Genomic DNA, 24199 nt, shown 5'->3' on the forward strand with positions numbered 1-24199 from the left:
CAAAAATAGTACCTCGCATTTCTGTGGAACTTTGCATCCAAGAACCCCAAAAGCACTTCATACCCTATATTAATTAAATCTCCCAATACTCCTCTAAAGTGGTTCTTAATTATTATTCTCATTTTACAAACTGAGGCACAGAGAAATTAAGTGACCTACCCAAGAGCATATAAGGAATCTGCAGCAAAGCTAGGAATAGTGCCTAGACTGTTGTCTCCTAGTTTGATGCGCCAACCACTAAACCCTTCTTCTAGCATAAAGATGCCAGTTGCTCTAATGGCTACTACAGTGGGTGGAGGGACCTGGGTCACGATTGCGATATCAATTTACAGTGATGTCCGCAAAATCAGAATCAGGTCTGTGGAGTGATCTGCTCTCAAATGTGATCTGTCTGTCTCACTTAAGACTTGGTCCAAAGCCCATTGAAGTCCTTAGGAGTCTTTCAGTTGACTTGAATGGAATTTGAACCTAGCCCTCATTGAACAGTTTCAAGCGACTTACCCAGTTTCCCCCTGCCTCCAACATTCCTGCATTGAAAATTGCAGGACCTCACTGACAACTACATGCATAAAGAAAGTTTTGCTTTCATTGGCAAATTATAAAAACAACAACAGTGGAATGAAAGTGATAGCAATATTCCTGTAATGTTTGGTAAACAATAACAATAAATGGGAGTGCTTTCTGAAATTATATTAAGGCTCTTGGATAATAGCGGGGAAGGGGGAGGGATGGATAGATAGATAAAAGGCATAATTCAATCTACTGTATTGTCTATCTGTTCTTTTCTCTTTTTTTTTAATTATTGTTATTTCAATTAAGTTTCCAAAAAGTTTGGAGGTTGAAAAATTCGATTTAATGGGAGAGGTTTGCTTGAGGGTATGTTCATTTGGGATGCAGCAGTTCCAATTTGTGCTACGGGAGTTCAGTAAACCAGTGGCTATTAATATTTGATTTTGTCAGAAACTGCCTCAGTTTTCCACAACCATAAAGGGTTGTTTTCTCGTGTGCTTCTTTTGTTTTTGCTCTGAGTCACATATACACCTGAGCCTTCGAATAGTTTCTAATGTATGTATCTGTTTAAATGGGTAAGGAATGCTTAGCGCAACTCAGGAATGCCGTTTCCACTGGCTGGTGCTGAGCTTGCAGTGCATTAGTCCAGGGGTTCTCAACCTTTTTCTTTCTGAGCCCTTCCCCCCGCCCCCAACATGCCTAAAAACTCCACGGCCCACCTGTGCCACAACAACTGTTTTTCTGCATCTGAAAGCCAGGGCCGGTGTTAGGGGGGTAGCAAGCAGGGGAATTTCCCAGGGCCCCACACCATAAGGGGCCACACAAAGCTGTGTTGCTCAGGCTTCAGCTTCAGCCCCCAGTGGTGGGGCTTGCAGCCCTGGGCTGCAGTCCCACGTGGCGGGGCTTTGGCTTTCTGCCTTGGGCCCTAGCGAGTGTAATACCAGCCATGCTTGGTGGACCCCCCTGAAACCTGCTCATGGTCCCCCAGGGGCTCCGGACCCCTGGTTGAGAACAACTGCACTAGTCCACTCCCTTGATGTAGCTCAGATTGTTCTAATTTCCACCTGCTGCCAACATTTCCCAACCGTCAGCATGGAAACAAGGGGAAGACCCAACCAGGCCCTCTTTTCCCTTTGCCATGCCCTCTATGCCAGCTGCAGAAGAGGGGTGGTGCAGAAGCCAGTATACTAACTATGGCACCTGGGTTAACCTCCACTTATAAAGCATGCCAAAGGACCTATCCACGTATATAAAAAGTAAAATGGAACTCAGTTTTTAAGGTTGCATTTCTAAAACTAAGATTTTTCCAAAGCATGGACAGTGTCTTTGCTAAATGATCTGTTTTTGTAAGTCTTAGTTTTCTATTTCTTAAGTTACCCAGGTTTAGAACATTATATTTTTATAACAAATTTTCTCTTTGCAGGACCTCAGAATTATTGGGAATTTAAAACTATAGAATCTAATTTTCAAGGAGTCTCATCTGAAACCTCTTGATCATATTATATAGAACTCAATATAAAAATAACTTGAACATGAGACATTTAATTTTTCTCCTATTATATCAAATTGTAATTTGATGTATTCACACAAATTAAAGCACCTGAGTTTTCAACATTTTTTAAACAGCATAATTTATCTCAATAACATGTTTGGCAGAATTATGCGTACAAGAACCAGCCGTGCTGCACTGATTAATTATATTTATTGTTGTTTCTAAAATTGCTATACATCTTTTAGATGTATGAGAACATTTGTACTAATTACATTAAATCTCTGTCGTGGCAACATATGGCAAGGAATAGGGTTTGCGGTGTCATGAGATTCTAAATGGGAGCTAGAGAATGAGTAATTTCTGAAAAGAGAAGGGAAAAAAAAGATAATTATGATTAGACCACATACCAAAACAACGTCCTTCCAACACAATATAAGTAAACAGAACCATTTTCATACAGCCCAGTCCTGCACCCCTCCTGCAGGCACTGAATGTAGTAGAAGATATACCCGAGTAAGGAGTGCACGATTTTATCCATAGCCTTCCTGTTACCGTATTCTTGGCTCTCTTTTTAAATCCAATTTTAACAGGTGTGCATTTTGCAAATGTGCCACATCTGATTAAATATTCAATACCTAGTCTTTTGTGTTTAAACAATACTTTTAAGTATCAGAAAAATGGGAATAAAAACTGGAAAATATTTCTGAAGGCATCCTCAAACAAAGAAGATGAGAGAGAAAATGTGATGAAAGCCTAGTTTTCAAAGGGATGCCTGCAGCATGTAGCCTAAGGCAAGTTAGCATTAATGGTAGTCCTTTGCCGGGCCTGTTTACAAGTTTTTGCTGTAGTCAAAGCACTGTAGCTGTGTGCTGTGAGAATTACAGATGCCTACCCAGTTTATTTCCGTCTTTTATCTTACCAGTACATTAACATTATTTGTAGCTATGGCGAGGTGATGGTTTTTGGAGAATTAGCTTCTTTTTAATTAGAATCAATATTTTGTATCTGACCAGGGTGAAATTCATCCCTTTGCAGAGGGCTTTGCCCCTCCCCGCTTCAGGACCTTGATCAGGGAGGGAGAGAGGTTCAGCAGCAGGCGGAGCAGCTGGGCAGGAGGCCCTGTGCACTCTGCCCATTGCAGCAGTGGGTTCCTCACTGGCTCTGAATGTGCTGAAGTGGAGGGAATCATTGTGAGAGAGCTCAGGTAGGAAAGAGTACTGGGTCCATGCTTACATGGATGAAGAGGTTTGGGATCCAAGTGGCCTTTTGTAGTATTCCCAGGGGCAAAAATAGTAGAGGTGCAGGATTCTGCCCACAGCCTGGGGATGGATTCTATAGTCTCACCACCAGCAAACCTCCACTGTGATCCCTGACTATAGCCCTTTTACTTGGGGAAAGAGTGAATTTCAATCTTTGTGAAGTAATCTAACCAAAGTTTCTTCTGCAATGAAATGCCTAATGAAAAGTGGAAACATACTTCGAGAGTTTGTTTGGCTTTCTGGAAACAAGTTTTGGGTGACAATCTAGGGTAATCATATCCATGGTAGGTTAAGTTTTAATGTCTCTAAGGAACGAGAGCAACTAGACAGAGCCTCCAGAAAAACTCCACAGGAAGAGAAGCTACTTAATAAGCATTCTAAGGCTTTTAATTCCTACACTTCTAACTAATGCAGTAGAGATGTCATGTCCTTCCTAAACCAATTAATACAATGTGAAATAAAATCATGTTTACGTGTGTGTGTGTTTGCATATGTATTATATGGATGTATATGATACATAACTATTATGTATCTAATATGTTACTTAGCTTTTACACTTGTTTTAAACTGTCAAATTTAACATTTCAGTGAGGTATTATGTATTTTACTGCTTAAAATTTTTTGTAGATTTATGTCATATCTGGAATGGACAGATATTGCATGATATGCCTCAGATGCATTCGTACTACCTTTCATTTGTGTCACCACTTCTGGTCTCAGTTCATCTTGATTTTTCATACATTAATATTTGGCTTTTCTTTCCTTCCATTTCATCTTTTCCACCACTGCCTAAATCCTTCCACCATCATGGCAGAAGAAGCTATCACTCCTACACTTATTACCTGTAAGTAACTTCTTTGTGCATCATCAGAGACATGCTTTCTGCCATGTTGTTCCATGCGTGAGTAGTGAATGCTAATGATGGAACTTCCTTTGTGAAAGTCAAACACTTTGAAGTTTTACAGTGCTAAAAACAACCTGGTTAATAATTTCATGTCATTTTAAGCAATTTGATATTTTCTTATGGTTTCCTTTGCCTCATACTGTGTGTTTCAGTATTTTTGAATACAGTAATGTGATTAATTTTTTTAATTGAAAAATAGTGGTAGGCATCATAAATCTCACTGGCATTTTACAAATATTTTTGGAAGACAAATTCTTTTTAGGACTGATTTAGGGTTTTCCTTCTCATTTGTCCTGCCCAAAATATTGTGATGTTTAGACACGTGTACACGGATTTGCATCCATTTGCTCTGCACATTTTCCTTTTATTTCATAAATAAAGATGGTGCAGAAATGTCATGAGTTGCCATTGTCTCAGTGGATCTAAAAGGCACAATATTGATTTAACAGGAAGTGTATGGGCCTCAGGAAGTATATGAGCCTACAGAAAGATAGTTTTCTGTATATAAAGATGTGTTTTGATGCAGTCTTTAATAGTGTAATCACATAATACTTTTTTTCACAGGACCCCTGTTTCGTTCATTGCACCCAATGAATGGTGAATGAGATAAGGTTGTGCAGTGCATGAGGCTATGGCCTGTAGGAATCTTGACTCATTCTCAGCAGAGGTTGGAAGGTGTGTGTATTGAATGAATCAGAGGGCAGTTGGATGGTCTGGTTAGGATGGTCTGGTTATTAAGGCACAGGTTAAGACTGAAGAGACTGGATTATATCCATAGATCTGTCACAGACTTCCTATGTGATGCTGGGCAAGTTGCTTAAACCATAATTTTTGGAGACTGTCAATAAATCTGTGTTTTTCAGGTACCCAATTTGAGACATGTGGGGCCTGATTTTCAAAGTGCTCAACACTCCGCACTCAAATTGAAACAAAGTACCCCACTCAGCACCTTTGAAAAAAGCCTTAGGTGTCTGAAGCTGGGCACAAACTGAGGTACGCAAAATTAGTGGACTCTTCAGCAAATTTTGGCCTAAACCTCTCTCTGCCTCAGCTCTCGATCTGTAAAATGGGAATAAAAATAATACTTTCTATCTCACAGGAGAGTTTTGAAAATAAATTCATAAATACTTTCATGAAATGGCCCAACTTGATTATCATACACATTGTAAGGAGAGTGATCACTTTAGATAAGCTATTACCAGCAGGAGAGTGGGGTGGGGGGGGAGGTATTTTTTCATGCTTTGTGTGTATAAAAAGATCTTCTACACTTTCCACAGTATGCATCCGATGAAGTGAGCTGTAGCTCACGAAAGCTTATGCTCAAATAAATTGGTTAGTCTCTAAGGTGCCACAAGTACTCCTTTTCTTATGCCAGAGCCATTCCTCCCATTATTCTCTTGGCCAAGTCACTATTGTATACCATTCACCACAATCAGGGAGCAGATTGTTTGGGCTGGAAGCAAGTTGTTAAGTCTGTGAGTTCTTTTGTTCATAAAATTACAGAAAATTCTGTAGTAGTTAACTTTGCAGCAGTTCTTTGGACTTAACTTTTTATTCCATGTGGGAGAAGTAAGAATAGATAAGCTGATAGTGATGTTCATGTATAATGACTGGTTTCCTCAAGATGACAACCAGCACAGACATAATTCTGTTTTCTTCTGACATGATTTGATGGACAGAACCCCGGTGACATTGGTGAGAGCAGTAAAATTACATTAGTAGCTTATTATGTAACTCCAGTTTAGCTGATGAACTAGAAAAGCCTGTAGATCACGTAAGAACAGTGTCCCATTCTTCTGGCCATAACCATGAACTTTTTAAAAGCCTTTCATTTTGTCTGAGATTAGACCAAGGCCATATCTATCCTCTGAGTTTAGCAATAGTGGCCAGAAGCCAGGATAACTGCACTGGTGCAAACCCAGCAGTAGGTAAGGAAAACTGTTGCGTTTACCCCAGTTTCTGGCTACTGACTGATTAACTGGGGATAGTCTCAAGTATAGATGAGGCCTGAGCTTGGGGACAGACTAGTAACTGATTGCACTAACTAACTGCAATGAGTTAGGAAGATATAACATCACCAGGTAGCCACAGATGAAATGTGTTCAAAATTCAAATGACAGGGTTGCAAAGGCAACGTTTCTTGTGGTTGTCCACTAGGTTGAGATTAATATCTGAGATGATTTGTTGTGAAGGTGATTTTAAATTTAAATTTACTCAACATGATTACATAGCACTGGATGGTTGGGGTTTCTTGGTTTCTTGCTAAGAACTGTGCCTTATCACAAGTCATTTCTGATATTGTAGGTAAATGGAAATAAAATATTTTCCCAATGTACCTAAAATGCAAATCATGCCGGGCTTTAAATATTAGGCCAGTGATTTTCAGCTGATGGGGCATGACCTAAAAATGAATTGCAAGGGTTGAAAACAAAATATAAAACAAACAAACAAAAAAGAAGAAGCAGTATTAACTCCTCCAAGAACTCAAAAATTGTAAGGCAAACCTCCCCCCAAATAATGAGATTTAAAAAACAATAAATGTTTGGTTCTTTATTTGCCTTCTTTTTGTTCAGCCTTTACAGTTCACATTATCAAGGGTTTTTTTCTGCAGCCATCAGAGCTAGACACTTACTTAAAAATGAAAGCTAATATTCTCATGTAATCCCATAAATGCAGGAGTTGGGACTTCAGGAAAAACACCAACTATTGTGAAACTCAAATAAAATCATGGGAGTGGGCATTACTGGCTGCATCTAAATGCCATGGGCAGTAGGTCCCATCAGAGATAAGTAAAGGAGAGAGAAAGAGAAGTTCTCTTCCCTTCTCCTGCAGCCCAACATTGCTACATCTCTTCCCCCTCCCATCTGCCTACATGGTTCTCAGCCCGAGGGGAAGAAGCACGTTCCCCGTAGCTAAACATTGTGTGAGAAAGGGGGGCAAGAGGGAAGAGGACCCAATTTCCCCACCTTGGGCTGGCCATCCCCTATTAAGAGCAGCACAACTCCCACCAGCCCAGTACCTAGCAATGTTCTGCACCATGCATACACCCAGTGTACACCTTACAAGTCCTCAGCCCCCAGCAACTCTCCACCTAGAAGCCAAAACCAATCACAGTGTGATTTAGTGATTTTTATTCACACAATTCTTTGCCATTGGCACTGGCCACTGTCAGTGACATGATACTGCACTGGATGGATCACAAGTCTGGTCCAACATGAGAATTCCTATGTTCCAAAAATAGTTCTGTATCTTTGCCATGATAGTCTTGTTTGGCTCAAAGATGGTCAAAACTACTCACCTGTAAAAATTCAGCTTCTTCACTCACTCTCAAAAGCATTAATAATAGTTAATAAAAACATGAAAATCACACCTTCCCACTCATAAAAATAGCATAATAAAGGGCCCCACTAAGACACAATTGTCCTCTGTTGCCTATTTGAGCTCCACAGCCTGGGAGGTTGTTCCTTATTGAGAAGGCTCAAAATATCCCCTCTCTGCCATATTTAAATGCTAGATTTAGGCCTTCTGCATGAGACCTCTGTATAGAAGCCAAATCTGTGACTCTTTCTAAACCTATCATGACTGTCACAGTATCTGATGGCACAAAAGACAAAATAGTTGACAGAAGACCTTACAATCTGCAGTATGAAAATATCCAAAATGTGGCATTTAAGATCTTGGGAAAGACATGAGGCAACTTACTGAGCATTTTAGGAAATGTACAGTGGCCACACTTGAAACCTTCCATTTATGTAGAAAATTTCTACTGGTACTGAAGTCAGTTCTATATTTCCATGCTCAGTCACACATTGGAGTTGCTCCTAGAACTCCAGCTGGCTGCAAATTCCCTGGTGAAGGAGAGAATTAGAAATAAAAATACTGGCGTGTGGGAGGAATTTACATGAGCTAGCATCCCTCTAACTAGCTATAAAACTTGTTCCAGAGAAGAGAGATTTTGGAAGAAATTACCTCCTGAGGTTAGAAGAACATGAATATGTTGAGCTGACCATTAGATCTGTTATACCAGTTGTATATTAACTGTGTCCACTTAGAACCCCTGTAAGACGCCATAGAAAGTTTATAGATATTTAAGTTTGGTTCTTTAATGACATCTCTGTAGCCACAAAAAAGATGATGTGAGTGGTCTGTGAAATCATCAGAATCCTGTCTTGTAAGCTAGTCTTCCAGGATTTGGGGATGTTGTCCCATACATTTTGGTGCAGATGGCAACAGATGTCTATAATGACATAAATTGAAGTCGGTGTCTACAATAACAAATGAACATGTTTCAGAAAATCCTAATGCCTACTGCAAGGAAAAAATACATACTTCTGGGCTATTTGCTGTGTGCTTTCTATACAGAGGCACAATATCTACTTTAAATGCAGTTAATAAGAAATCTCAAAACTAATATGTTTTTGTAAATTAAAAAATCACACGAGTCTTCCTTGCTTTTTCTCTTTATATATATTTTCTTCCTTCTGCTAATTCCTGGCTTCTTCACCATTCCCCCAATCAAATAATTGGATTGTTTTACAGCCACAGTTTACATACATGTTCCCACACAGAAAATATATGCAAAAGAACCAACCAAATGCCATTTAAAATTCAGAATACTATTAAATAAAAGCTTGTTTTCTTTAAGATCTTTCTGAATTTTTTAGCAAGTTTTCTCACCCAGAGCCACGGTTAGACAAATTGAAATAGCTTTTATGAACTGGTACAGAGATCACAAAATGAGCTGACTTGGAGGAATAAATTTGCTTTAGTTCATCTTTTCCAGGGAACCTTTAGATTCATACTCTAAACTTACCCCTTTTACATCAACAGGTAGGTGGGCACTGCCATTTTCTGGAGGTACTCCTCCAGACTATCAAAGTATTTTAGCCCAGTTCTCTTGAATGAGAAACGTTAATCTGCAGTGTGCTAGATTTTTGTCATACTACAGAGAGAGTGAGGAGAGATATCAGAGTTGATTGATTGCTATGCTGGTCACACAATTACATTTAGTTACAATTCTTGCTCCCTCAGTGTCAAGCAGTAAATTTTCAGATGAGCTGAAGGTGGGGTTTTTTTCCTCCTCTTAAAGAGCCAGTGTCAGTTTACATGTATTTTTTTTGTATGTACGACAGATTTAGAAACTAAACCAGTATGTTTATAGGAAAGGGACTTCACAGTCTATATTGTTTGTTCTCTTCTCATTAGTCAAAGATTAGTCATGTCTTTCAATCCAGACTAATGTACAGATTTGAGTTGGTTTCTGGGGCATACACAGGAGATGTCTGACACTCTATAGCTTGATGCTGAAAGACTAATTTAATTACACCTAAAGGGCTGGTGAAATACACTCTCTTTTCTTTGGGGTGGGTGTTGGGGGAGAGCAGATCTTCCCAGTATTTGATGGACAACTCATCTCTGATCTAGTGCCTGTGTTTCCTTCTTATAATTGAACTTGGCTCAATCGGTCTCACCACTTCATCAGTGTGGGCCATGCTCGCTGTAAAGGTGTGGTAGAAAGGACTAAATACATACTTCACTGTTCCTGCTGGTGGTATTCAAAGTTTGCTAAGACTTTTGGTTCCCAAATCAATCACATTTACATACAACATCAGTCAGTCTGGGCAGAGAGGCTTTGCCACAATATACCAACGTTTTGTTGAATAATGCCTTAAAAGAGGACATTATACGCTGAATAATATTCATTCATTTTCCTCAAGGCTAAAATAGAAACACCTTTAAGGTAAAAGGAAAATTTCATGCCGTTCTCTCTCTGACATTTTATTCTGGATTCATAGATAACTAAAGCAAAATTTTAAAATCTTTCACTGCAAATCTCAACAGTGCTTGGAGATTTTTTTTTTCCTGTTTAGTATTGGTGTTTACTGTCTAAGAAGGGTAATGTCCTTGAAAACGGGTGCTCCTTAATCCCATAATATGCTACAACAGTGATGCTATAAATGTCTTAACACCAAATGGGCTATACTGCATGGTAAAACCACAATTTGCTAAGGAATTTTTGTTGCTTAAGGACTGTAGTTTTCTAATAGATTGATTTGTTAGCTTGCAGTGATTTAATGAAATATTAACCCAAGTGCCATCAGGTGTCTGCCAAGAGTAGGACAATGAGGTAAATGTTGCTTTGTGTGCAACTGAGACTTCTAAATAAAATAAATACATAAAAATAAAAAGGTGGGGGGAAGTAATATGGTGAAACCAATCTAAAACTTCTGTTCGTTAACATACCAGAGATTTAGTCTCTTGTATTGTACAGCAAAGAGCATCTATAACATGATGTTGCTGTCTCTTGAATGATGTCAGAATAGGGCACTGAGTTTCTTTAATCATTAGTATTGTATTAGCTTTCCTGAGTAATTATTTTTTTGTTTGATCCTTTTAGTCTTTAATCCATTGAATACCCCTTGAGTCCCATAAATGATGCTTTGGCTGAAATACTTTTATTTGACTGTATCAGAAGGGGTTATGACTAGATTAATGATAATCTGTCTCAAGGTAGCATCTGTCAGTATGCTCTCATTTCCTCAAGGAAAATCTTCTCACCATAAAGAGTTTACACATCCTTTTTCCCCTTCTTTTCCACTTTTCTTCCTTGAGCTTCTTCTCTACCATAATGCAACTGAAAAGGATACAGTGCTACTGCAAGACCCTCAGTGAAGGACAAGGGCCATTTGCTTTGAATGGCATGCACTTGCTGTTTTTATCTCTTTCATTTTTCTTTGCTATTGTTTTCCTGCAATGAAATGTCTTACTCGGACATGGGAGAATTTAAAAAATGCTTCAATCGCCCTAATCTGCTGCTTTCACAACAGTTGTGTTAATTTGTCATGCTAACTCATTGCTTCCGTTGTGAGCAGATACTTCAAGATTCTGCCATTAGTGAACAATTTGCTAGCCCATTTCAAGAAAATGGTCCAAACTCATCCAACGCGGAACTTTGGTGAAGTCAGTGGAAGTACATCAGAGATGGAACTGGCCAAATTGCCGTTCGCAAGAACTAAGCAGGAAAGCAGAGTGAAAGGATAGTGCGGTGTGGTCACAAATTAAGACACAACTTTATAAGTCTTATCAGCCTTGACAAAGTGCCCCAATAAAAAAAAGAAATAACTTTGGAAGAATTATCATGGTTGTTGGAAGCAAGCTTATTTTTTAGTTATGATATACGAGGAGAGTGAATTTATCAAATAATTTATTTTACTGCTGATTTCAAATAAGCCACAGAAAGAAATTAATATTACTGTCAGAAGAATCTTGCATAGTTCTGGTTAGTTCCTGTGCCAACCCAACAGCAGCAATGATCCAAATAAAAGGAGCCAGCATCTGGAGTAGAGGAGAATTTTATAGAGCTTATGCCAGATAAAACCTGCTACTGCCTGTGCTGAGCTGCAAAGCATTTACAGAAGCCAATTTATTTTTCTTTTTAGTGACTGAAGCTCAGGATGGCTTCTGCTGAGATTTCTCACACTAATTCTAAAATCTGAGATACAACAAAGTCAGACAGTGGGCCACGTGCTTAGGTGTTCCTAAGCTGCACTTAGCGCACCTGTGGGAGGGAATAATTTTTCTCCCTCTTTCTGGTCCTCTGATCTTGGGGGCACAACTTAGAGTAACCCCAAGGCAGTTCTAACTTGTCTGAAAGAGACTCAGTACACCAGAAGAAATCATTCTCTAGTCATGCTCTTTACACAGGTTGGAGGATGGGAGGAGCATGTGGTTAGTGCCATTTGAGCTGGTTTAAGCCCACTCAAAGATTAACCTTGCAAAGTGTTTCCAGGCAGTACAAGCAGCCAGAATGGGGCAATGCATCTAGTCCACTGTGTTAATGCTTATAAGAATATGCTTATCAGTTACAGTAGAAAGAAAAAGAGTACTTGTGGCACCTTAGAGACTAAACATCAGCCACACTATCAGAGGCTCGTTCACCTGCACATCTACCAATGTGATATATGCCATCATGTGCCAGCAATGCCCCTCTGCCATGTACATAGGGCAAACTGGACAGGCTCTACGTAAAAGAATAAATGGACACAAATCAGATGTCAAGAATTATAACATTCATAAACCAGTCGGAGAACACTTCAATCTCTCTGGTCACTCGATTTCTGATCTCAAAGTGAGTATCCTTCAACAAAAAAACTTCGAAAACAGACTCCAACAAGAGACTGCTGAATTGGAATTAATTTGCAAATTGGATACAATTAACTTAGGCTTGAATAGAGACTGGGAGTGGTTGAGTCATTATACTAAGTGAAACTATTTCCCCTTGTTTATTTCTCCCCCCCACCACCCCTCCACTGTTCCTCAGATGTTCTTGTTAACTCCTGGAAATGTGCTGGAAATGGCCCACCTTCATTATCACTTCAAAAGGTTTTCTCTCCCCCCACCCCACTCTCCTGCTGGTAATAGCTCGTCTTAAGAGATCACTCTCCTTACAATGTATATTTTTTCATGGTCTGTGTGTATATATAAAATCTCCTCACTGTACTTTCCACTTTATGCATCCGATGAAGTGAGCTGTAGCTCACGAAAGCTTATGCTCAAATAAATTGGTTAGTCTCTAAGGTGCCACAAGTACTCCTTTTCTTTTTGCGAATACAGACTAACACAGCTGCTACTCTGAAACCAGTTACCGTAGGTAGCTGATTAGGATAGACTTGCATTTAAAGTCTTTGTTGACCTACTACAAACATTTCCTAGATTATTCAATATGTATACAGCAATAAGATTATCATCATTTTCAGGCCCAATTTTGCGTCAGTGTCAGTGGGAGTTTGGCATTCAAAAGGACTGCAGGATGATGGCCTGTAATATTCTAAAAGGATCAAATGAAATAATGAAGTGGTTGACATTTATTTAGATTGTAAAATGCTGGAGGCATTTACGTGTGTACAGTGGTCCTTGATCCTTAATAGGGACATCTAGTTGCTTTCACAATACAAGGACTAATGTTACTACTAACAGCGAGCCATCATGGACAGTATTTTAATATTCTATAGTCTGCAAATTATATACCAATTTTAAAAAAAAGTAAAATGAAAGTCCAGCGAGGGAAACCAGCTCTTGTTGCCTATAGAGACTGAACATATGCTCCCAGTAGGAATATACTTAGATGTATGTTGAATAAAGTACAGCAACTCTGCCTCCCTTTTGTTAGATTTAGAACAGTAGTACTCCAGACTGGAGTACTGTACATTGGTTAAATGTTCTTTGCAAATATCACTCTTCATCTACAAATGAAATTACTTTGTGTTCTAATTTACCTTTAAACCCTACCTTTGTCTCCCTCTTTTCTCCAGCTTCTTTTTCTCTTTCACCACAAGTTTCACCCTCCTAGTCTTCAATATTCAAGTTTTCCTGCATCCTATCTTGTTGACTTTGTCTCTTTTCATCTTCTCTCCTCTCGGTCTCCTTCTTCCCTCTTCCTTCTCTTTAGCTGCTCTCTTTCCTTGGGCTCCTTTCCCTCTTCCTGCAATTGCTGTCATGTTTATCCTGATTGGAAAATATTACCTTCAAACCCACCTCCTTCTCTTACTTCCATCCATTCCCCCTGCTGCCCTCCGTCTCCAGAGTCTTAGAGTATGCAGTCTACTTGTGCATCCTCCACTTCCTTCCCTCCAACTCTTTCCTTGAGCCCTTCCAAACTGACTTGTGTCTAAACATGACATCCAGAAAAAATGACTAATTACTTCTTTCCAGGTTGGGACCCCATTGTGCTAGGCCCTGTACATACACACACAGCATGTGTGTGCCCCAAAGAGCTTTCAGTCTAAAAATACAGGTAAATAGTTGGAATAAGGAATTATTAATATTCCAGCTTTACAGATGGCTACTGAGGCACAAAGAAATTAAATTACTGGTCCTAGGTCACATAAGGAGCCTTGGGCAGAACTGGGAATTGAAACCAAATTCAAAACCTCATCCCTTTAGCCACAGGATCACCTTTCCTCTCCCCTTATTCTTTCTGATCTCTCTCTACTGTAGTTTGTTGTAACAAAAGAGGGTATTTAAAAGAGCATTAAAGTGAAAGGAAAATATTTTACTTAAAACAATAACATGGGAAATGTAATTATTTTTACTATATACTTTTGAATGTCATATACTTATTTTTAATAAAGTAGAATCTCTATTGGATAGGTACTCTGAAACCTAGAAAAGCAAGAAGATATTCAATTAATGCCACTTGCGTGTACACTCTGTTTACTCCCAACATATGACATGTATGAGATTAGTGTGTAATATATGTATTGTGGACCAAATTTGCACTTGCAGGCATGGAGCATTTCTCTTTGCACTCAATACATGTAGAGAAAACTGCCTGGGGAAGGGGGAATTCACCTTGAAAACTGCCAGGTGCCAGGAGTGCTACCATTCGCCCACGGATTCTATTGTGGGAGGTACAACTTGTAATTCTGACTGAGGATTTTAGAGCCCACCAATGTATCTCCCAGTCAGCCTAGACTACTTCTCCGTGGTGAAATCAACTCCCATTGACCTCCTATTTACTTCAATGGGAGCCTTGTTCAGATAGGAAGACTTAGTTACTGTCAAACGCTGCTTACAGGAGGTATAATGTTTGCTGATTATATTATGTGCACCATTATAATATTGCACCTGCCTTCTCCAGAGTAATAACAAGGACTTGTGTCTCCAATGCAATAAGTCCATCAATTTTCATTTCCTATGTAAAAGAAACCTGTAAGATGTCTCCAGAAAACATCATTTATCGCCTCACTTTTTTTGTATCATGTTGTTACCCATTGGCTTGTATTGACACGATAGTTATGTGGCATGCAACAACACTACGTGAGTTTAAGCATTTAAAAGGAAAAAGAGAAAAAATTAAGAAATATTTTTATAAATGATTTCTACTTGCTTGACTTACTTTAATCCCCCACCCCCTTTCAAATTGGTAGAAGGATTAGTCCTCAGAGAGTAATACCTTATCGGAACATTTCATATGCGCTATGGTATTTATGAACTAAAACCATAACATCTATAAATCTGTAGATATCTATAAATATTTTCACATGTATTATCATCAGTTTAGACAATACAACAATTCAAATGTTTGTAGCAAAAAGCAGCAACATAAATGCAGTGTATTCACCCATTCATGATGAAAACTTACAAATTCAAAGTATACTCCAGCTGCTTCTATAGGAATCAAACATTTGGGGTATTATATGCAGACACTAACACATGGTGATAATTAACATAGAATTTTACAAACATTGTAGCAAAGTAAGCAGTGCATAATCAGTAAGGGTCTTTTAGAGAGGGCATTTGCAAATAATTTTGCAACATTATTTACTAATTTAAGCATGTCAGGCTACATCTTGAGTCTGGCTAAAATCCACTCAGCAAAGGACCCATGAAGGCGGGGGCGGGGGGGGGGGCGAGCAGAGTTAGGACTACTAGGGCCAGATAGGGGCTGGTTTGTTTCTCAGAGTACTGTCAGTGCTGCTCTAAATTGGGCCCCCTGCAATAACTGTATGAGGGCAAGTCAGCCCCAGAGAAACGCCATGATTCTCCCCTTCCCCCAAAGCCTTCCTTCCTTTTGGGAATGTGGAAGGAAAGCAAGTGTGGCACAGGAGCAGCATCGGGGAATCCTTAGGTAACAAGCTTTTGCCACACCACCTCTCTGACTAATGTCATTCCCAACCTCCTCCTCGGATCTGGCCCTCAACAGTTAGGAGATGAAAAAGTTCAGTGTTCTCACGGTGAAGTTAATTTAGCCACATGCCCATTCTCTACATTTTTAGGTACATATCTAACAGCATAATCTTTATTGTAAATGTATGTCGCCCAGTCACACCAACACTGAAACACATGAGGAACTTTACGTACAGAAAAAATTCTGTTGAACTTAATAGGTCTGTTCACATACATAAGTGTTAGCAGCTTAGAGTCTTATTAAAGGGAATGTGCAGAATAACCCCGTCAATATTACTGTGGGACCCTTAGCTCATAGATCACCTGAATTTTGAGCAGTAAATTTATACTGTGAACATGCCTGTAATGTGACATTAACATATGTTGTTGTGTTTTAATTTCTCTGTTGATTTTTAGAAGAGAAAAATGTCCTGGGTTAACAGGTCTAAGAAACTTGCAGGTGCTTACAGAACTGATGTGCAGCTTATGAGCTTTTTAAGGAAATAAATATTTCAGTACAGAATCTGTATGTATTTAGAAACCCACCTAGGGGAAACTTTTCTACTGTGAACACTTTCTACAGGTATATTAGCTATCCATTCAGCAGAGTGAGCCCTGTGTCGTGCCCATTAGCTCCATTGAGAGTCTGCATGGATTAATAGGGACTGTTAGTGGAGATCAGATTGCATACTTCTGTCCCAGTCCTGGAAGGTGCTTGCAGTTAGTCCTGTCGCTGTGCTGTCAGAAAAAGGATGACTGCTCATGTGGAAAACTTGAGTTCTCAGACTCTTATGGTGGGATTATCAAAAAGCATTCACATTGCCCAAACTCTGCTCTCATTGAAGTCAGTTGTAAAACTCGCCTTGACTTCAGTCAGAGAAGGGCAGCACTGGGCAGTTTTGAAAATCCCTCCCTTATTTTGTGACTTACTTTAATTTTTTCCCCCTTCAAATTGGTAGAAGGAATAGTCCTTGGAGAGTATTATCTTATCGGAACATTTCATATGTTAAAGTTAAGGGAATTTTGAGCTATGGTATTTATGAGCTAAAACCATAAAATTTTCTTACAGTGGGAAAAGGTGGGTTTGTATTTTTTCCATCTTTGCCCACTGAAAGCAGTTAAAGGGACTTTGCTCATATTTTCAAAGATAGTCACCTCTGAGTTGAAACTAATCATGGACAATTTTGACTCCAAAAAGGAGAGTTTTTCAGTTTAAGCCACTGAAATAGGGGTTATAATGAAAGCCCTGATGAAACGTTAACTATGACAGGTACAATCAGGAGTCCTGTAATATATGTTTACTTCTGTTAAAGCAAAACAATGCCTACGTATTAAGACTAACTTTCTATTTTATGAGTCCCTGTTATTATTTGAATCATAATCTTCACTATTTCTTTTATTCAAGAGAAAGGCATTAAACCCAAATACTTCCTGAATGTGCCTGCTGTGTGAAAGCTTTAATTAAATCTACAAGTAAAGCTTTAAAAGAACAAGAATCAAATTAATTGCAACAAGGGCCATGCATTTGTTTCAGTGACAGTCCTTTGCGCTTCGGAGAAAAGTCAATCTGTGTACCCTTATCTGAATTAGTAAACTCAATATCACTTTTCATTAGGATGGTAGGTCATTGTCATGTGTTTTCCATCTGACACTGTTTACATGTTAATGACCTCACAAATAGTCTGTTCCAACTACTTTTCGGTAAGATTCCAAAGCTGTAAATCCATGAAGTGGAATAATTGTCTTCTGCTTTCTGCACCATTGGGTTTTGTGAGTTCTTCCCTAGATTGAGCTTCACAATTAGGCAGCAGCATAATTAAGGCAAATTCAATAAATGCAAATAGGGCAAAAGGATTTATAGTTGATTATGGTTGTTATGCCATACTTGAGATTAATTAATTTATAAGCATCATTATTATTTGACTTTTCAATGATGCACAATCTAAAATTAGACAATAATATTTGTTCATCAGAAAAATTTCATAGCTAAAGTTGGTGAGTGCTGGCTCATTTAGAAAATAATGGAGAACCCATACACATTTCCAGACAAAGATTCAAAAGAACATGCTGCTTCTGTTGTTTAGTGTATAATGGCTTTGAATCATAACCTGATGAAGAGGATGAGGTTGACTGATTGTGTCTGTGTATTTTCCTCCCAGTATAAGATAATCAGCATGCTGCCTAAGATCATATCCTTAAAAGGAAATGTCATATTTACATCCAATAATTTGACTTGACAAAGGAAAGCTTTACTGCCTTAAAATCTTGGGAGTAAAACAAATTGAGCAAGAGAGCTTAGATCTGATTACTTAAAAATAGCTAAAACAAGGGCCCATTCCTGCACCATGCTAAAGTATTTCCAGAAAGGTGCTAAGTGCCTTGAATGCCCATTAACTTTAGGGGACATCAAGGCTACTCAGCACCTTACAGGATCTGGGCCCAAGTTAGTGTGGCTCAGCCATACTGAAACAAGAAGAATTTGGAAGCCCGTTTTACACTGGTCTGTAAAAGGATATAATTAGTATTGCAAGACTTACATTTTATGGCTGTCCCTGTAGAAGCCTTGGGAGTTGCTTCACAGACAGAGAGTAATGGTTTCTACTTTTCTTGCTCACCTAATATGCAAAACAAGTTTAACTATGTACTGTCGTCTCCATTCTGCTGTGTATTCTTGTACTTGCTTTTCACTTGCTAGTTACTGAAGGTTAAAATACAGGAATCCATCCTTTCTGTGTCTATTTAGCGGCAGACTTCTAGTATGTACCGTCCACTGTAAAACAGAGTCAGATATTAATGATACTGTCAATTGGATAGCATTGCTGGGGCTCTCCAAAAGCAAACGATGTAAGATTAAGGTCTGGGGGACTCTGAATTTCCTTTCAGCACAGCAGAGCATTAATAAATCACTGTTTTGGGGTATGTAATGAATTTCCTGTTGTACTGCATTTTAAACAAACAAACATTGAGCAGGATGTACGTTTGATTTTATTGTGTAAATTAACATTGCTTTTATTTCTTGTATTTAAACATTAAAAATCATCCTCAGCTCGATTGTACCCTGTCCTTCTGCAGACAGAGAGTATGTTGATCTGACAAAAAGGGTTAGGCAGAAGCTCACTTCCACAGCATTGTTTCCCCTTCTTGGGACCCCAGTGATATCTGACTGGGAGTTAACGTTGCTTGAAGCAGCTTTTAATTCCCATTGGATCTCTCCATGACTACAACTATACAGCCACAGGAGGAATTAGCCAGTAGTTGAAAGAGCCATACTGAAAGAGGGAAAGCCAGACCTTTCTGTGGACACCCCTGCTTCTGTGGGACTACAGCTGTCCCATAGGATCCCTGCTTTCTAGAGAGTTCTGATCTTCTGCAATCTGCACATTCCCCCAAAACCTCTTGCACCTGAGTGGATGATCACTTAATAATCCTCCAAGGTTGACCTTCTGGAGTTTACTGGTCTCTCTGATCCTCTTCCCTGGGTTTCTTCATAGATTCATAGATATTTAGGTCAGAAGGGACCATTATGATCATCTAGTCTGACCTCTTGCACAACGCAGGCCACAGAATTTCTACTACTCCTGCAAAAAACCTCACACCTGTATCTGTGCTATTGAAGTCCTCAAATCGTAGTGTAAAGACTTCAAAGAGCAGAGAATCCTCTAGCAAGTGACCCGTGCCCCATGCTACAGAGGAAGGCGAAAAACCTCCAGGGCCTCTTCCAATCTGCCCTGGAGGAAAATTCCTTCCCGACCCCAAATATGGCGATCAGCTGAACCCTGAGCATATGGTATAGGAGATCTGTCTCATAATATCATTGCTTTTCAAGTGAGTTTACAGAGAAGCAGCATGTTTTAGTTGTAAATAGCATGAGACTAAGAAGCAGCAGTTCTAGGTTTATTTCTGGTTCTGCCACTAGCTCCCTGACAAGATCACTTACCCATTTAGTGTCTGTTTCCTCATCTGTACAATGTTGATAATACCCCACGATAAAGGAGTCTTGTGAGGATTAATTAGAGCCTGATTTTCTGAAGTGATGAGCACCTGTAAACTCCCATTGACTTTGGTTGGGGTTGAGGGTGCTCAGTATTTCTGAAAAGTAGGCCCTTAGGACACAGTTTAGATTCCTAGTTCCAGTCATGTTGGGAGGCTAGAAAAGACTACCACCCCCTGAACAATAGCAGATGGAGACATTATACATACTTAGGGGAGAAATGGTTAAAAGTGCTTCCAGGGACACTATGCACTTGCTAGTAGCCCTTGCTAAACCTTTAGGAGAGATACAGCTTGTGTTCCATCCAGCTCTGGCTACTTTGCCACCTCTCATAGGAGGTTTTCAATACAGGACTTCTAGCTGGTACACCCCCTTTGACTAAAGTGCACTGACTGCATTATTATAGCTGCCTCCTTCATGAGAGCATTAGAGGAGAGAGGTTCTATATATATTTTCCCCCACCAGGAGCAGTTATAATGTGGCCCTTTATGTTTGTACACTTTTAACATATTAAGTGCTATAAAAATGCAAGATGGGTTATTGAAACCCAATCAGTGGTGGGCACCTCAGATATAAGTATAATAATAATGAATACAATAATAATTTAACCTACCCTCTTGTTCACGTGTGCATAAATAAACCATTAAATGTAGTATACCATTTACAGGCTAATAATTTGCTATCAGATTTGAATAAATCAAATAGCCATGGGATGAAATTAAGATGGAAAAAATCATATGAAATTAGCTACATTCACATAGGCATTACTTTTAAAAGATTTTGCTATGATTAGAGAAAGACCTGCAGCAAGTCAAGCAAATGAGATCAAATGACCCACAGAAAAGAGAAATTAACCTCAACAATAAATAAAAGGTTATTATCCACTACGAGCACTTCAAGACAAGCTGCTCTTGATTAGTCATATCTTTCACTTCCGGCTATAGGCCATGATTATAGCTGCCATTCAGGTTATGGATGAAGGCATCTTAATGTAGAATAAAATACTACTGCATATTTACCCCTTTCTTTTAATGTGTTTTCTAGTATCTCATCCAGTCCCATTGCTTTTGTCACCATTATCCGACCAAATTCAGCGCTATTTCTATATTTTTTGGCAAACAGATTTGTCTGATGCTATTTTCTATCGCATTTAATCTGTGGTAGCTGTTTTTAATCTCTCTGCCATTCCAATGAGTTAAAAAAATTGCTTAGTACACTTTCATTCATTGATTTTTCCTCTTGGGGGATTCCTGGGACCTGAGTATTGTTCAGTTTTCCCCTGCTTCTCCCCTCAGAAGTGGTATCACAGTAGAGCTCCCAGAAAATGTCTGAATGAGGTCTTTTCTGAAGCCCAATGAAGTCACTCCTTGTATCATCCAGAGCAGGTTGCTAGAAATTATTCTGCTCTTCCTTTTGTCAAGAGTTGATCACACTAATCATATTGTTCCCATCCCCTGCATAACACATCAAAAGCAAAGAACTCATTTTTTACGATACCTCCACATGTGGTACCGCTAAAACACCAAGCAAGCCCTTCAAATGCTTTGTAATACTACACAATTTGCAATACTCTATCTCACTTAAAAATAAATTGACTGTTCCAGCAAAATTGTTCTCAAAAGACCAGCAAAACTCTTATTGTGAAGAAACAGAAAAGCATACAGTAAGAAGTCTGGGTTAGACACTGGAAATAAAGTGTATGCTTAGCAGTACTGTGAAGTACTGTTCCATAAGGAATACATGTAGGAAAAGTTTAACCTATTTGGTTTGGCCTGCAGAAACTCTTGAGAGAGAATTTTCAGTGTAAGGAAGCGCTGTAAACACACAATTCCTCTTGCCAAGTGTTAGAGATCTGCTTGTGTATTTGAAGATGGGTGCATATTGCCTGCACTTTTGCAATAACCCCTACAATGGACAGAACTAAGAATCAGGAGGTTTTTATTAGGCTCACCTATCTTTCATTTTAGAACAACTTTTCATCACATTTTCCCATCCCTTCGTTTCAGCCATAGTGATTGCTATGCTCATTTAGCATCTTGAAATAGGTATTACTGAGCCTTTGTGCGCTTAGTAATATGGAAGTGATTAATCCAGTTTTGGTGGAATTGTCTGATATGAATGTGTATTTGCTAAGTAAAACAATAATTTTACTAATCTAAAAATTATATTTTAAAAAAGTAATTAAAAAGCATCTGTGTTCATTTCGATTCTATGTTTAATGTCTGTGAACTATATCACTTCTCAGATTTCAGTAGGAAATCTGCTTAATTTTCATAGTGCCAACAGAAATTTTAAATAAAATTAAAGCAAATATGTGGCGCTCTGCCTTGTCTCACACTCTTTAAAAAACCGGGTTTTAGAGAGCCCTGTTTCTCTGTGTACGTGGCTTGAGTTTAGAAACAACAACAAAACATTTACTTTAAATGGCCAACCTCTTCTCAATCAACCAGGAGCTTCTCTCTCTCTCTCAAGGTACCTCTCCACTGCAATTAGACACTTGCAGCTGTCCTGTGCCAGCTGACTCGCTGGCAGAGGGGAGGGCGGAGGGGACTTGGGCTGCAGGACTGTTTAATTGCAATGTAGACTTCCAGGCTTGGGCTGCAACCCAAACTCTGGCACCCTTCCACCTTAGAGGCTTGTTTTAACTTTGGCAAAGAACTCCAAATTATATTATTTATAGTCAACAAAAACTTTCACTGTTTTTGAGGCATTAGCTCAGGGAATCATGTGGGCTCTGTCTCTAGCAATCCGCCACCAGCATAGTTGGATTTGGTGAGTCCATTGTATTTCCTGTAGAAAAGGTTTTTTTTTTAAATTGCTGCCCTAAATGTTTTAGGTACAATGCAAGGTACTGTCCTTGCCCAGTAGAACTTACAATGTTCCCCCTTTTTTAAAAATCTTTAGTGGTCCAAGAAAAGGTTGTGTAGTCTTGTTCTGTGTTTCTGCTGTCTTTCATCACCTACCGTTTGTGGGCCAAAATATTCATATATGTTGGGGTAGCTAGGGCAAAAAATTGCAGAAGGAATGTTCCTTTTGTGGTTCAAGACCTTCTGATTAGTCATCAAAAGCTCTCAATCAAAATTAACTAATTATCATCTACCATCATTTATTTTTACTCATATTGACCTCCAAAGTATTCATGCTACAGGACCTCTGGACTGTGTACTCCTCCATTGGTACTTATACAGCCCTGCCTGTTTGTGAAAAGAGGGAAATTCTGTGTACACTGTGCTCTTTGGTTAACCCTTTCACCAGTTCTTTTATAAGCTCCCAGATGCTTGGTTTCAATACAGTTTTCAATAACTGGTGGTCTAATTCTTTGAGAAATTTCCACTTTACAGATATTACAGTCAGCTTTAGCAGCATTACTTTGCCTCATTGAGGGAAATTACCATACAGTGCTTCTCTTTATTGCTTATTCTGGCCTTAGAGCAGAGACGGGCAAACTACGGCCCGCAGGCCACATCCAGCCTGCGAGCTCCCGGCTGGGGAGGCTAGCCCCGAGCCCGTCCCCCACAGCCTCAGCTTGCCGTGCCATCAGCGCTCTGGGCGGCGGAGCTGTGAGAGCCACCAGGTGTAGTGTATGAAATTGCTCCCCATAGGAATGTGCTACTTACAGAGCACCAGGACTGGCAGTACACCGTAAGTAGCACATTCCTACGGGGAGCAATTTAATACACTGCACTGGCCCGCCAGACAGTTTCGGAACCCCGATGTGGCCCTCAGGCGAAAAAGTTTGCCCACTCCTGCCTTAGAGCTTCAGCATAGAGGTCTTGCACCAAAGAGGCCAAAATAGCTGTTTTTAAACATTGAATGATCAAACAAGAGCAAGACACACACACAGGACGGAAGACAGATTTGCACAGCAACAAGAAGCAGGCCAGTGATTATCCAGGATTTGTACATTTTTAGGAGTTGTCATTCACCTAACTCTGAATAATCCCCGAGGAGCTGGATTCATGTACCACTTTTAGGTATTGCTGGCTCTTTACTTACCAACAAAATATTCACAGTGGCCACTCTCACTTCTCCAGAAGCTCCTGTTTTGTCACTCTGTGTCCTAGAATGCTCATTATCCCCTTTATAAAATAACTTTTTGTCCTGTCCGTGGGTGCGAGGGGGACAAAGTTACACATGTGCCAGTTTTGTGTCATGTGTACACAGACCATCACCAGGCAGTCAGATGTCAAGGCCAGGTTAAATAGAAAAGCCAAAGCTCTGGAAGTTCAGGTATGTAACTTTGCTCCATCTAGCAAAAGTGACTTGGCAGCTGCACTTTGTAGTTTCTTACTTTTGGAATGTGTGATTTTGCTTTGATACCATCCCTTAATCTATTATTAATGCAGTTGTATGTAGATCAAAACTGAGATCCTTAG

The 24199-nt window shown here is 39.4% G+C and overlaps 1 protein-coding gene across 11 annotated transcripts in view; it reads left to right on the plus strand.

Moving 5' to 3' along the window:
- The window catches only part of PTPRM (protein tyrosine phosphatase receptor type M), a 720827-nt gene that overhangs the window by 504340 nt on the left and 192288 nt on the right, over positions 1-24199 (plus strand). For 5 of the 11 annotated variants that reach the window (XM_074944607.1, XM_074944608.1, XM_074944612.1 and 2 more), the window contains one exon: positions 4076-4105. The exons of the other annotated variants lie outside the window; for them this stretch is intronic. In XM_074944607.1, the coding sequence (XP_074800708.1) occupies positions 4076-4105 (30 nt within the window). The remainder of the gene's footprint in view (positions 1-4075; positions 4106-24199) is intronic. 11 annotated transcript variants of the gene reach the window in all.

Source organism: Natator depressus, chromosome 2, assembly GCF_965152275.1.
Source record: "Natator depressus isolate rNatDep1 chromosome 2, rNatDep2.hap1, whole genome shotgun sequence".
In the NCBI taxonomy this organism is placed as follows: Eukaryota; Metazoa; Chordata; order Testudines; family Cheloniidae; genus Natator; species Natator depressus.